Source organism: Phalacrocorax aristotelis, chromosome 23, assembly GCF_949628215.1.
Source record: "Phalacrocorax aristotelis chromosome 23, bGulAri2.1, whole genome shotgun sequence".
Classification (NCBI taxonomy): domain Eukaryota; kingdom Metazoa; phylum Chordata; class Aves; order Suliformes; family Phalacrocoracidae; genus Phalacrocorax; species Phalacrocorax aristotelis.
Window position 1 is genome coordinate 6,234,433 of NC_134298.1, and position 14,822 is coordinate 6,249,254.

At 44.1% G+C, this 14,822-nt stretch overlaps 1 protein-coding gene across 1 annotated transcript; it reads right to left on the reverse strand.

Moving 5' to 3' along the window:
• Nucleotides 1–3,760: 3,760 nt before the first annotated feature.
• On the reverse strand, nucleotides 3,761–13,474 carry FBXO47 (F-box protein 47). The gene is made up of 10 exons (XM_075116905.1): nucleotides 13,277–13,474; nucleotides 12,682–12,852; nucleotides 9,703–9,779; nucleotides 9,068–9,145; nucleotides 7,823–7,931; nucleotides 6,732–6,908; nucleotides 5,913–6,059; nucleotides 5,160–5,302; nucleotides 4,600–4,759; nucleotides 3,761–3,919 (listed from the first exon to the last, which is right to left on the reverse strand). Exons 1-10 carry the CDS (start codon nucleotides 13,455–13,457, stop codon nucleotides 3,801–3,803), a joined length of 1,362 nt encoding a protein of 453 aa, XP_074973006.1. The 5' UTR covers nucleotides 13,458–13,474; the 3' UTR covers nucleotides 3,761–3,800.
• Between the last annotated feature and the right edge of the window lie 1,348 nt (nucleotides 13,475–14,822).

The following is a 14,822-nucleotide window of genomic DNA, read 5'->3' on the forward strand; positions in this document are numbered from 1 at the left end:
TATGTCTGTTGGCGTTGGCTCCGCGGAAATGCATCCCTGTGCATCGACTGCAGGGCTGGGGCACACACGGCTCCAGGAGCAAACCCGGTGTCCATGGAGAGATGCAGGGCACGCGGCGAGTCCCGAGAAGGATGAGAGGTTGGCAAACCATGCCGAGCCCCCGCTGCGTCCCCCGGCACAAGGGGCAGCTGCTGCTTCAGGCTCTCCCCAGCGCAGACAGTGCCCAAGCCATGGCTTACCCTCACTCAGGTCCCCTCCCCAGTGTCCAGGGAGGCTCCGGGAGGTCTCAGTTCATCTCAGCGTAGGAAAAGGAACATTTTTAATACGACGGAAATTTCTGTGGGATGGAAAGAACATTTCAGAGCTTAATTTCTCCCAGCTTGGAGAGGACTGGGAAGGTATCTGGGGCATCAGGAGAATTTTTCCTGTCCTTTTATGAAGCCCCGCGTGGATCCCTGCCCTTACGTGCTCAGTCACGTGCAATGCTGTTTTCAGACTGAAAGTTTCATCCTCCTAGAAGACAAAACTTTCATACACCTGGTGTCTCCCAGGTTGTTTCTCTTTTAAGCAATAAACACCTGAAATATCTGTAATGCAAAAAGCTGCTCATGTCCCATTAGTTAACCATGGCAAGGGTCACACAGGTGGGCGCGAGAGAACAGGAGCCGGGGAGCACAGGGGCTGTGCAGGCACTGCCGGGGTACGCTGGAATGGGTCGATAAGGCTTTCAGAAGATGGTGTTTACAGAAAGAAGAGGGATTTCAGAGTCTGGGAACGCTGGATGCAGTTAGTGCTGCCAGCTGAACACTTGACACTGCAATTTCCTGTTAGTAGAACTCCTGAGAGAAACACAAAGTTGGTGACTTTGCCCCCGCGGTGTGTTCCCAGTGCACCAGCCTCAGCCCGAGCCACCGGGGCAGTCCCTCATCGCCAGGCCCTGGAGATGCAGAAAAGCTTCTCCTCACTCCATCACCAAATATAGTCGAAAATCAGAAACTTGAAATATTCTGGGAGGAATTTCTTCAAGCATAAGTCATGTTCTCAGTAACCTTCGTGAGTCCGTATCTGATGTCAACATCTGCAGTGATTAAGAGAGAATGAGTAACGAGGAATGCGTGGAATGGAAACTCAGCTGAGTGTGAAACCAGGAACAATCATTTTCTCTTACTCGGAGCGTGCCTTTCCTCTCAGAGGGCCTTACAAACCCATCAGCTATGCATAACGATCCCGTCCTCCGGGCCCCGATTCAGCCAGCTCCGCGCTGGAAGGTGAAGTGACCCAGCCCAGCAGCTGAGGACTGCGAAGGGATTGAAACTGCCAGGCAGGAGGGGTGTTTGCAGACGACAAACGGCCGCAGCGGACAGGGGTAGCTCTTTAGCAGTTGGGATACGGTGCTCTGCACCTGATTGCGGTCGGCGTGCAGCCCTGGTCTGAAAAGGGCTACGCTGGCACAGGGGGAATTTTGCTTCTCAGCCTGGGAGGGGTTTATCGACTCCCCACGGCAGCAGTTAAAATTTCGCAGCAGAAAAAAAAGCACCGTTTTCCCAAGTATCGCTGTCCCAGCACCTCCAGCGCACGGTGCTGCCCAGGGGCTCCCCACCTGGACACCATTAGCCCAGTGGTGGTTAATGGCGAGAGCCGACCAGACGGTGGTATTGGAAAACGAGGCTGCAAGGCTGGTGTCATTTTCCAGTTCAAGCAAAACGGGTTTGGGAAGCACCTCTTTGGTGGCTTTGAGCATTGATCCCTTGGGGAGGAAAGTCCTCGCCTGGTGGAAACACTGTTGTACGTACGAACGCTGCAAAAACTAGCCCCGATGACTTGCTGAGCTATTGGGTGTGTGAGAAAAAAGAGCAGTTAATAATAATTAATAATGCCATCAATATTTCACAGTTGGCAGCCGCCCAAAGCTTGCATTCCTGGAGGATCCGCTGCAAGAGCGGGCCAGCGCCGGCAGAGCTGACATTTCATCTCTGCCGACTGCTGCCAGTGAATCAAAGAACGTACTTTTCCCGCGTGTCTGCGCTCACGTAATGGCATCCCTTGCGACGGGCTGTCGTTCCTTGCCGCTGGGTCCCGGGAGATGAGACAGGCACTGGCAGAGAACCCGCGCCGGCCCTGCGGGGCTTTATGCCGCGGCACGGCGAAGCAGCGTTATGCACCAGCAGTGCAACGGGCTGAGACGGTGCCGTGGTTCAAGTCTCCGCTCCGTTATTCTGGATTCCACCTGTGGAGGTCATTTATTGGTAGCGATTCCTGCATATAAAGGGAGGGGACGGTGAACGATCTGGGCTATAGCGTTCCGCCTCAGCGGCTTCTCGGCCGCATCTCCCTGTCACCGTAACACGGCAAGTCTGTTTTCTCCTCGTATTTTTGAGTTCATTAGTGATCAGTTCGGAGGCATTCCATTCACTCACTAGATTTCAGCCAAAGACCGTTGCGTTTTCCTTACTTCAGAAATAATAGTTGCAGTACATTTGTAGTATCGCAGCATGCTTTTAAATATAACCTTCAAAGAGCGAGAAAAAAGGGATGTTAGAAGCAGACACTCCTCTAGGGAAGGTTTCACCTCTGCCACCTACCGGCACGCTGCAAAGACCCTCAGCAAATTTATACCCTGTATCCACTCTTTAAAGTAGTCAAATCCTGTCTGTAATTGTATATTCAACAAATGTCACAAGAATTTTTAACGCGCAGACTTCCAAGCAAATCATTACCGAGCTGTTGTCGGCTCATTACTGATGAAATCAAGTGGGGGCAGCTGCGATGAATTGGTACTATTTAGCTGTTTCCAGCAGCTGGAGACTGGCTTTCAAAGCTGAAGGTGGGTCCCTGCAGCTAAAATCTGGTCCTGAAGGAACACGAAAGCATTTGGAAAGTGATTCAGGTGGAGGAGGAGGGTATTTAATAAAGTGAAGATAACAGCCACCTTGTAAACAACGCGCAGTAAAGTAAGTGCTTTTTATTACGCATTACATGTTTTTGTTTTGAAGGCAAGATAGCAGAAAATCAAAACCTTTTATAAGTAGCGAACACTTATATACTCTAATGAAACAGTGATCTTGGCCTACGTGCATTTAACATGTGTCTTCAACTTAGCTCAGGCTTATAAAGGCAAATATGCTTCAACAGTTCAGCTATTATGCTGGGCAGGGAGAGGGATTTGAAGTTTCTCCTGCTTGGTGGTTAAAGGCACCTGTAGTTTAGGGGGAAGAGCAGTTAAGTTGCTTTCAGGAATCGCCTCTTTCTGCTAAAACTGAGCATTCGGTCTACGGAGCATTTCTGTCGCAGAATGCAGGGGCTGGCGAGAGAGACCCTGGCAAACTGGAGAAGCGTAGCTGTGCTCCTCTAACTACGCCTGCCTCTTTCTCCTCCGATTCCCAAGAGAAAACAAAATTAAAAGATCAAAATGTTTTCGGTTCTGAACTAAGATAACATTCTTCAATTTGTGTATGCACATCAAATATGAAAACCATGTCATTTTTATTGTGTATGCAAACATACACAGTGGGAAAAGAATGCAGTTTATGTTCCCAAACCAGGGGCCCTCAGCCTGCTTCCTCAGCGCGTCCTAACGCAGCCTCAGAGGAGCGAAACGCGCAGACACTTAGAGGTCCCCCAGTACGTTCCATGAGCTCATTCGGCTGGGCTGATGCGTATGTCATGAGCTTCTCCCACAGCTACTCCAGCTCTTACTGGGATGGAAATTTAAGAGATAATTGGACACTGCTTTAGAAATGTTTAAAAGGAAAACAAAAAATCCAGCAGGAGTAGAGCAAAAGTCTGTAAAATTCAGAGCATCAAACGGTATTGCTGGTGCTTCTCATGGTCAGGTACAGGATTTCCTTATGGAAGTTCGCTTGTGCGTTTACAAGGTGAAACAAATTCAAAAAGCTGCTGTCCTCTTCATCACGGTCCCCTACCGGGGGAGAGAAAAACGTTTGAAAATGATTAGTGAAATTAAAATACTTCTTTGAAGATAAATCTTTACTCCTTCAGTGTTTTCAGGAGAGGCTGAATCAGCAGCCTCTGCTTAGATTTATGAGGCACCAGCTCCTGCACCTGATGGCAGGACAGCTGTGAAATAACACAGGAGACTCCAAAATTCCTTTGCCAGCTTGTCCAAAGACGGACAAGAACAATTGTGCGTTAAGACAAAAATCTGTCCTAACTAAGCTTGCCATCATAATCAGTCCTGAGGTTGTATCAAGGCTGACAGGCTGTGGACAGGGAGCAACTGCAGCCTGTTGAGTTGAACAGGCTGGCTGGCAGCTGCTCGGAGCTGCGCTTCGGACGCAGCCCGAAAGGACCTCAGGCCTAATGCTCTGGTGGGACGCATTGCAAAAGCCTGTCGGTTCCCCCATCCATGGCGCTAGGAATCTCTTAGACAAGAAAGACCAGTTAAAATACACGCCCCTCCCAATTGTGGCGCTTGATTCATTGTTTTATGTTACCAAAAAACCTCAGGCTCCCCAGTATTGTTCTGCCTGGGGAGGGAGGGAGGAAGGACGGGCCGTGATGCCGCGCTAACCACGCTGCCTCGCTCAGTGCTAGCTCCTGATTAAGGAGCTCGTCTGGCTCGCAGACCCGCGGGCTTACCGGACAGCACTGCCTGCAGCATGTCCATGACCAGGTGAGCAAAGGCATTCTCCACACACTGCAGGAAGTTGTTTCTCTCCCCTGGAGTGCTGAAAACTTTGCAGACCTTCTGCATCATTTTTACTGTCCAGTCCATGCAGTACAGGTCCTTCTCACAGACCTGGCATATACAGGAAATATTAGAAATATGTCTTTTATGACAAGTACGACGCTATAAAAGGCAAGATTAAATCTTAGAGTTAGCTATTGATTCTAATGGATCAATTCTAATGGCCTGGAAAGTCAGGGTTTGTTATGAGGGCACTGAGGTTCTTATCGTCAGCACACTAAGGGAGGAACTTCCCTCAACGTTTTGTTAGCGGTACTTCTCCTTGAGGCCAGGCTCGCTACCTTGCAGAGGTGTGCTGGGCAGGGACCGGGCGGTGGGAGGGCACCGAGTCTCTTGCTGGACTTAGTCCTGGTTTGTAGGAGGAGATGGGAAACAGCTTCCAAGGCTGAGAAAGCAAATCTGGGGGTAGAGAGACAAAAGGCCCCAGCCGGCTCTGTTCGGTAGTACTTACCAAAGCCAGGAAGACCATGAGCCTGGCTAACTCCACGGCTCTTCCGTTCACAGCTTTACTGGCCATGAAAGTGAAGCAGATGTTGTTTCCACTCAGAATAAGAAGCCGAGCATTGTTTTCCATGAGCCACTCCCGGGGAACCACTTTGTAATAGAATAGAGAGAATTTTAGTGATCTTTGAACAAGAAGAAAGGAGTGCCCCCAAAAACTGTTCTGGAAGATGTGAATTTACAAATTGTTGGCTTTGAAAGCTAACCAGAATTTGTGAGGGGATGCCCTCTGGAATGCAGTTGCAGCAATGAAGTCATGTAAGGAATTCCTACCAGCAATAGTTAGAGCTCTCCACAACAGCTCCCGTGACATAATCTCACCCAAAAGCACCTTTCAATGTAGCTGCTAACATTGCTCAGCAGAATTTTGGCTTGAACAAACATTATGTTTTCAGCTTACGCAGCTTGGACGACGTTTCGTTAATAATGGCTGGACAAGACTTGACTTTTAAAGGTCTGCATGGATTCTTAAAATATTTCACAATGGGAAACGACAGCCGGAATTTGTAAGCAGTGCTGGGTCTCTCTCATCCCCAGCTACTGCCTGGCTTCCAAGTGTAATGACTTTTACAGCAGCAGTGGCATAACTGAAAGGAATATTACGGTTTCCCAAGGCACCTGCATGTCTGGAACACACTTATTGCCAGATTTGGAGGACACAAGCATATGATCCTACGGATTAATGATAAAGGCAAAAGCACACCTGACAGCTCATCCACGAGACTGATCACATCATCTGCTGTCCATTCTCTAGCTTCTGTATCGTACAGCAGTTTAATTGCATCTGCTAGACCTTTCAGACTGGTCTCATCTGTTGGTCCTTCTATCATTTTCTGCCAAACCACGTGTCCTGAGCAATATATTAATCACAATAATTATTAAGCGACAAAGTGGTTGTTTTTTTTTTTTTTTAAACAAGGAAGGTGCTAAAGTGAGCCTTAGAGCAGAGTCAGGGGAGGGACTTTGGGTAACACAACTCAGTCTTTGTGACAGTGAGACTTTTTTCCCCTCTGTCGTTTCAGTAGGGACAGAGGTGTCACAGAATCCCAGGTTGGAAGGGACTTCAAGGATCATCTCTGGTCCAACCTTTTGTGGGAAAAGCACGTTCTTGCTTGGTAGTTGCAGCAAGGATCAAAGGGCGATTTAAAGAAACCCAAGTCTGAGAATTAAGTGAGAAAGCATGCTTTTCTTCAGGGCAACAGGTACTTCTGAGGTGCTTTTGAGGCGTATTCGAGCTAACTCTACCCAAAGCAGGGGAGAAGAGAGGAACAGAGGTGCAACTTCTTAGTTTGAATTGTAACTATTTTTAGATACATAGGGATGTCTATATACATACACACACACATATCATTTATATGTTTCATATATGTCAGTGAGGTCTGGTTAAGCGCAACAATTTTTTCTAGGCAATACGATTACTTTTTATTTTACATAAAGCTTGGGTTCAGAACCGCTGTGTCCCGCAACGAAATCTCATTCACAAGGAACAAACTTTGAAAATTAACCCCCCCAAACTACTCGCCATCGAGAGAGGACACTGGCCCAAAGATGATATACAGCAGGCGGGCTTGATTGACCATGGGCCACGGCTTTAAAATACGACTCAGCCAAAATGCAGAATCACTTCGATGGATCCAGTGGTTCAACAAGACGCTACGACAGTATAACCTTATCCGCAGCTCTAGCTTTCGGGCACTTCCTAGGGTAAAAGAATGGAGATGTTATAAATCCATTAAGCCTCGCACAATACAGATGATCACTTTTTTTTTTAATAGGAAGAGAAAGAAGGATTTTCTTAAAGCTGCCCAAGAACATCTAGGGGGATTTAATTAAATTCTCAGCTGTTACTTCCTGAGTCTGGCTCTTTTGGGTACGTTGCACTACTTCAGGCCATAGGATCTACCGATGCACCCCCTGGTACATTTCTGCAGCAACTCGCGCATGTCTTCAAGGGCTCTCAGCTATGCTTTTTGGTTTCTGGGTTTTGGCATCAGTAAGTGGAAGTAGGAGGAAGTGTGTATCTGGCTGCATATAAAGCGTTCCCCAGAAATACTGGTTCTGAGCTGGGTAACGTGAGAATTTCTTGAGAAGCGTGTGCCACGTCAGCGTTGTGTTTCAGAAGCATTAAACCTAACTTTTTCACTGCCTTCCTTTATTTCTGTGTTGGTTCCTTTCCCATCGATCTCACTGGCATCGGTGCACAGTAGGAAAGGTTCGAGTCCACGTTACTGTTTAAGTATACTCGCAATTTACGCATTGGTTTGATAATGGAATGATTAAAAAAACCCTAAACATCTCTCAAGACAACTGTCTTCACTACAGGATATATGTCAAAGACAAAAGCACTTATCTTTGCTTTTGGTGAAGAAAAAAATAGCTGTATTCCTCTATAGGAAGGCCAAGGATTTGCTTTGGAATGCCCACTTTCTGTGTAATACTGGAGCTGACAATGTCAGGAGAGTCAGGAAAGGATTGGTACTACAAGGCTTAGCTGAGCTGAAACATTCTCAGTTTGAGCCGTGTTTTGTTTGCAGTAATCAAGATCTATTTTTCTGACTCCTCCACGATAGTGCGGTTTGATTTCGTAGGACTTTTGTCTGCTTTGACGATTACCTGGTTTGTTGCTGACAACTGTCTGTACTTTACGGGGTAAATTGCTCAGCTCGCAGAGGAAGTTAAAAACCCGGTGACACTCTAGTTCATCCCAGCCTGCTGTTAGGATCTGAAGATTGCAAAAGAAAAGGGGTAGAAATGAATAGGCGGAGCCATGGATTTAGATCACAATGCCATTTCTCACGTTAGATAAATACAATCTGTCCTGCAACTTATCAGAAGAACAGAGAGGGAGGGTGTTGTACCTGGAGTGCGGTGCCTGCACAGCATCTCCCTGATGAGCGCAGGGAAACCACTACCTGCCACAGAGGTGCCGTACGTTACGGCAGAGGTTGTACCTAAGCTTAGCGCAGCCCAGAATCAAAAGCTGCTAATGGCGTTCTGCATTCAGGGCCGAGATCTTATTTTTGAACCTTACGTGGAAAAGTACACAAAGGTATTCGCTACAGAGACAAATGTCCCAGCACAAGTAATCACCTGTAACTCTTAACCATGGAGAGTCACTTCTTTTTTTGTATTATCAAAAACTTTAATGCTGCGTACGTATACAGTACCTGTACGTACAAGTTTCTAAGACTTCAGTGCATTTAAAATGTGCTCAAAATGCCTGTTTTTCTAAGAGAGAATCTGTTTCTGTATTTTTTTTTTTTTTAAACAGATTTACTCTCCAGCAAAGCCTCCATTATGGCAATTCCAACACTTCACAATCAAACATCTCAAGTGGTGTTAAAAAGGCCCTACCCTTAGCGTTTTACTGCGTATTTGCAGTCACGGTAGCCATTACAGTAACTAAGCTGTGGATTGCTGGACTAATTCATTTGACACTGATTTTTCTTTAATTAATTTTAAGCTACCCTAAGCTAACAACAAGATTCTGGCATATGATGTGTACAGCCATTTACTTTTAAAATATGCCTTTTCTGCTCTTGATTTGTGAATTTGAAGCCATGTCATAAAATGCTCCCCTTCCCCCACGTCGTCTTAGATAATAAGTTGCTGATCAAAATCCAGACCGGTGGTGGTGAAATCCAGACCAAGGAATTCTCAAGAGTCAGATCAGCAACTTTAGCAACCAGAAAGGAAATCCAGAGAACTGTGTGAATAAATACCTTCCCCCTACCCCCCCAAGGATCAAACCCATCTTATACTTCTAAATAGCTTGCAAAAACACAGATTGATTTAGAAAATACCTTAATTTTCTTTTTTATTTGTGATACTTGCCTTCTCTCCACAAAGATACTGTACCTGCAAAAATACCCCATAGCACTGTAATCCTAAGCAACGCAAAGGACTTGGACAACCATTAAGTTTAAAACAGGAAACCTGCAAAAGCAAAACACTAGTAATTTACCTTAACTGATCGTAAGCTAACCCCCGTGACTGAAAATTCACTGTACTACTTGTGTACATCAGTACTGACTAGAGAGATTCGGAAGGATTCCCTTCCCTTGTCGCAGAAGGAAACAAATTATAGCACCTACGTTACGGCTTAGCTTTACATTCAAAACTGGGGTCAAACGAGTGTGCAAAAGGAAGATAAGAAGAGTGACCCTGTTTTCAGGAGAGCAAAATTTCTGTGAAGAGCTGTGCCCTTCCACTGTAAAATTTCTAGTAGTTCACACACTGAAGCAGAGTTGAAACCTGCTGATCTTGGAATATGAAATCTCAGTAGAGCAGCCTTGTGTTTGATACGCTGGCTTAGGTGTCTCTATTATTATTAAAAAGAGACTGATTTCAAATCAATGAATCCATTACACAGTAGTAATAAACTCCAGCAAAGGGACCGTAAAAGGCATAATTCAACTAGCAATTGCTTAGAGGAACGGTATTGTAAGCGAAAGGGACAATTGGAAATGCTAGTGAGGGGAATGTGAGCTTACCTCCGAGAGAATCTTGTGTATATACTTTAGCCTGTCCTTTGTAGGCAGGAGAAGCGTGCATCTTTTTAGCAACAATCCTGTGAACAAAGCGAATATGTACACGACTGTGAACATACATACGTGGCTCATACATCGCCGAGTTAGCTTAAGCACGCACATCGCAGGCGTGCACGCGCCAGGGAGAAAAAGCTGCTGCTGTGAGGCGAAGAGAGCAGCACGGAGTAGAAATCTGTGCTTTGGGGAAGGGACATACGCTTTTGTAGCGGGGACATCTTTTACTAAAGAAATGTTGTCAGGGAGCACCCAGGCTTCCTGCGCCATAACTCGTTTATCATGTTGTTTTAAAGACCCTGTTAGCCGCAGTTGGAGCCCTATTAAGCTCCCTATATTGGTTTTAGAATGACAGCTGTTAAAAATATTGGAAATAGGTGTTACTTGTTGCACCTCTTTTAACAGCACCCCGGGGAACACTGGTTTTCCCCTTACATCATGGAAAGCCGAGCTTCCAAAGTTTTCTCAAGATAGCCACACGCTCTAAAAAGAAAACATTCTAAACTGTGTTAATGTAAAACATATCTAAGAGGTAAAATTATTTTCCTATACAGGACCGAAATGGTATGTGTTTAGGATGTCAAAAAGTCTGGAGTTCATTATAGTGTGGAACAGCTGTTTGTTAAGCAGCATTTTTTTCTACACCACTGAGAGAAAATGGGTTAACGGCTTGCTCTTCAAAAACCCTTACCAGAATAAAGCATGCGTATCTTGTTTGTTAATTAATCAAGAAATCCACAGAAAAGCATGTACTTTCTGGGGCGGGGAGGAAAGAAGGAAACTTCTTTCTGAATTGTCAGTCTCCCCAAAATACCCAACTTCTCTAATATCAAAAAGTACTTTATGCATTTACCGTGGTTCTAAATCGACTCTTTCCTTATTTAGAAGCGTGTTAGCATTCCTATGCGACAGACAGAATTTATTCATCAGCCTAGGACACGGTCCAAAGCTCAGCCAAGTAAATTTTCTCTTGACTAGACTAGACACTGGAGAGAGGGCCCCGGGGAATAGCTGACACTGTTAAGACGGCGGAGCTGCGAGTCAGAATACAGCCATCAGGGTGGGGAAAAATTATGTTGAGTAAAAAAGGTTGAGCAGAAGGCCCTGCTCCTGGTTTCGTACGGCAACCCGCCCTGTGCGCAAGGACAGCGCTGCGGCCGTTTATAACTCCAGTCCGCTTTAAACAATCACCGAAATTCTGTCCCCGTTACAAGTTCTGGAAGATTTTACCATGGACTTGAGCGGAGCCAGACCCCTCTGGGTTTAAGTGAGATTTATGTGATGTGTAGGCCCTGCTCAGGCTCTCTGAACGAGAACAGTTTTTTCCCATTGAGTCCAGCCTTTCCTGCTGTAAATATTGATTTTGCAACCAACCTCTTAACAAAAACGTTCTCTTGAGCCTTCCACTGATGACACAGATATTGCCAATGGTCTTTACATTTTTAAGATGCCGTGGTTTTATTACTAGGCCTGCTCTAGCAACGGGCTCACACCTACATTTAAATAACAAGTTGCCATTTTGTACGTGGTTGCTACAAAGCCCAAACTAATTTTGATTATTTTTTTTCTTTTTCTAAGAATTGTAGGGTTTCATGCGTCATTTTAAAAATAAAACACTAAGATTATTTTAAGATACCTCAAAACCCACGTGGGTTGATTACAGAAGGTCGTCTTTGGTATAAACGACTTTAACAGCATTCCTTTACCTTGTTTATGCTTGATTTTATGTTAGTTGAAACCATACTTAAAATTCTGCATCTAACCATGGCAACATTTTATTGCTTTGACAAATAAACAATTTTTTTTAATCAGCTAGGTAACGGTAAATTGACATGGATGAAATTAGGATTTAATTTAATTTGCTTCTCTGATAGAAGAACACTGATAGTGGGTGGGTGAAGAAAATTTTCAGTGTTCAAGACGCATGAGAAGAAACGCTTCATTTCAGAGTGAGAGGCTGAATGACTTAGAGTCAATGTGTTTTAAAGATTAACAGAAAAGTTAAAAAGCAAACCGGTTTGAATCTAAGGATGTACAGCGCTCCTCGTTACCATCGAACCCAGGCTACTTTGATCTAGATTTCTCTTACTCTATGCCAAAAGAGGTCTGAGCAGCTGAAAGAAGGAACAAGTGAATCACCAGAAAGGGTTGGGCTAGCAGGCAGGATACCGCGACAGCAAAAGTGCTGACACTTTCACATCGCCCTTAAGCTAGGAGTGAGAGGAAAATGTGTTCTTCAGGCCCATTTCAGTCTTCGAACTCCGATAGGAAGCTGCCAAGAGAATGCTAGTTGCTGACAACTGTGATAACATTTTTGTGATGAGCATACTTCTTTTCTAAGAAGCGGAATGTGATCTGCAATACATCTCAAGTAGCCTATTGAGCAGGCTTTCTGATGGCAACTGTTGTCGGTCACTTTAGAGTTAGGCTGGGTTTAAGTGCTGCAGCTACATTTCCCAGACTGAGGAATGCGAGCAACTCCAGAGTGATACATGAAGGCAGTCTGAACAGCCAAATTCCTTCGGCTAGCGTGGGGCCTGGGAGCCTTGGTTTCTGCAGCAGTTTCCAGTGGTGGTGTCCAAACAAACTAAATTTGGAAACACCTACTACTGAGAACTGATCCTCTGCCCAAGCCCTGCTTGCCATTTAATATGAAAAAATAAACACAGAGGTGGCAGAACATACATTATTTTTTCCATAACTAAGAGGTTTTGGAATAATTTCAGGTAATTCCTCCCACGTCCCCCGCCACTTGATGCTATTTGAGTGGGCTATTTGGCATGGGGAGGAACTTCACTTTCAGAGGGAGCTGCGCAAATGATTTGGGCCGTATCCTCAGCGTTTTACCGATCAATGCGTACAACAGAAGAAACCTTTTAACTGAGTTTAGTTCTCCTCTAATTGTTACCATTTGCATTAAAAGATCACCTAGAGATTTGTAGTGCTCTAAAATATAGGATCCTTCTCTCTTGCCAGGTGGCTCAAGGTTATGGAAGTCTTGCAGCAAAAGCCTTCGGTTTCCTGATGGGGTTGAGATGTAATTAATAAGGCGGTTGCTGATGGTTTTCGACACCATGCTCAGCATGCTGATATCCTTCACTGAAAAAGCAAACCCCAGTACACTTGTAACTTTTTACGGCAAGACAAATGCTGATTACTAGTCAATAACTTTATCTTACTTCAAAACAGGCTAAGAAATAAGATTTACAAATGAAACAAAATTCAATTACTGTTTATTGCCTTTGCCAACAAACTGTAATAATTAGAAATGGCTAGATCTAAGGAATACTTTTCACACATAATAAGCAAAAAAGCACTTCAAATAGTTCGTAATTATCATTTAAATTTTGGTCATTTGGTTCTTCATACATAAAAGCTGACAACTCACAGAATAAGTCACGTGAAATTATTCCAACTAGCTAAAAGGTAAAACATTTTAAAAAATAATTGCTCTTTCTAAATGGAAATCTTTTGTGGTAATTTTCAGATATTGGAAGTAATACCTTTCTTCTGAGATTCTCACCTGAGAGATAATTCAATACCATTTGAAAGATCTCTAACGGAAGTGTTTTAAAATATCCGAGTGCTGACTGGGACTGGGGATCCGTGTCCAAGGTGTTGCAGCGCTGTCTGGAACGACGGTTACTGCGCCTGTATTTCTGGTTAGGAATCAAGGTGTAGCTGGTCCCTGCCGTGGATGTCATTGTTCTGTTAGTCCCATAAATTTAACCTGGGGAGAAAATATGTAAGTCCTATTTTCAGAGAAGGAAAATACTATACCCAAAACTAGGCCAAGAGGAAAACCCTCTGTTGTAGACACAGCGATGGAGTGTGAAAATCTCACCTGTGTAGGATAAATTGTTGTTTTAATTTAGTGCAATGACATGCTATTTACTAAAAATTTTTCGAATTTCATGTCTCAGAGAATGGTATGTTCAGCTGATCTTAGAGGAGGAAAAGATAAAAGCACTGGGGGACATCGTATGACCGGGACATCGGGAAGCTAGGAAAATAGTTCTAAAAGGAAACTCTTGAGGAAGTATATGCGATGGTACAAGCTACAGTAATTAACAACAATCTTTTACCTTGTTACACTAATTATTCAACAGTATATAAAAAGTTATAGGGATGTTTTGAAAGGTTGTCACATTACTTGATTCCTTTAGAGTGATAACTACTTTTATTCTTGCATATGACCAAAAAAAAAGATGAAAAGTGACAAAGCGATGCTTCAAACCATTTTTCCTGCAGCATTTAAGTTGATACATGGCTTAATTTCAAATAATGACCGTACGTGTGATATACACATAAATGATACAGTATTGTTATATGGAAAAAAACCAGGAACTCGGGCTTTCCCAAAATCATGAGGGTCTGAAAATAATGAGCTTTAAAAGAAATCAATAAATATGTTCTTCTGGCTTGCCTTCTGGTTAGGCACGCTTCACATTGTCAGGCAACAATGAGTTAGTGACTCCCTACCTCTTAAAATTGTGGGTTTTGTTTTTTTTTTTTAACTGAGATTTTTCACACCATTTCTCGATTCCAGCAGCTGAGGCTTCAGGGAAATTGCCAAAAAGAATGAGTGCTGCAGTATAATTACAAGAGCTGGCAGCACTGGTAGTAACATAACTGGAGCCTGTCCAAGCTGCAGTGCAACATCCCAGTTACCATCAGTGGGAAATACGCTCAGAGAATAGACCTCATTGTTTCAAAGATTAAAAATTTACAAAAATTACAGAAAACAAGTTCCAAACATCCTTCATATTTATTACGAAAGTGCTCAAGCAGACCTCTCTAATAGGCCACTGAGCAAAATTACCACATCCACAATGGAAGCATTGTTTGTACCGACAACTGAAAGAATATGGGGCTTTTCGTTAAAAGTGTTACAAAGGGGGTTTGGCTGACTTGTGCTTGTGTGCTGGACAGGGTTTGCATTGTACGTTTAAGGAAGTTATACTTCACCTTCACCGGGACCATCTTTAATTTAGGTATGGTATAACTCTAGCCAGCTAAAGAAGCTTGTAGTTTAAACTTTCACAAGGCTCATGAACAAATGTAGCTGC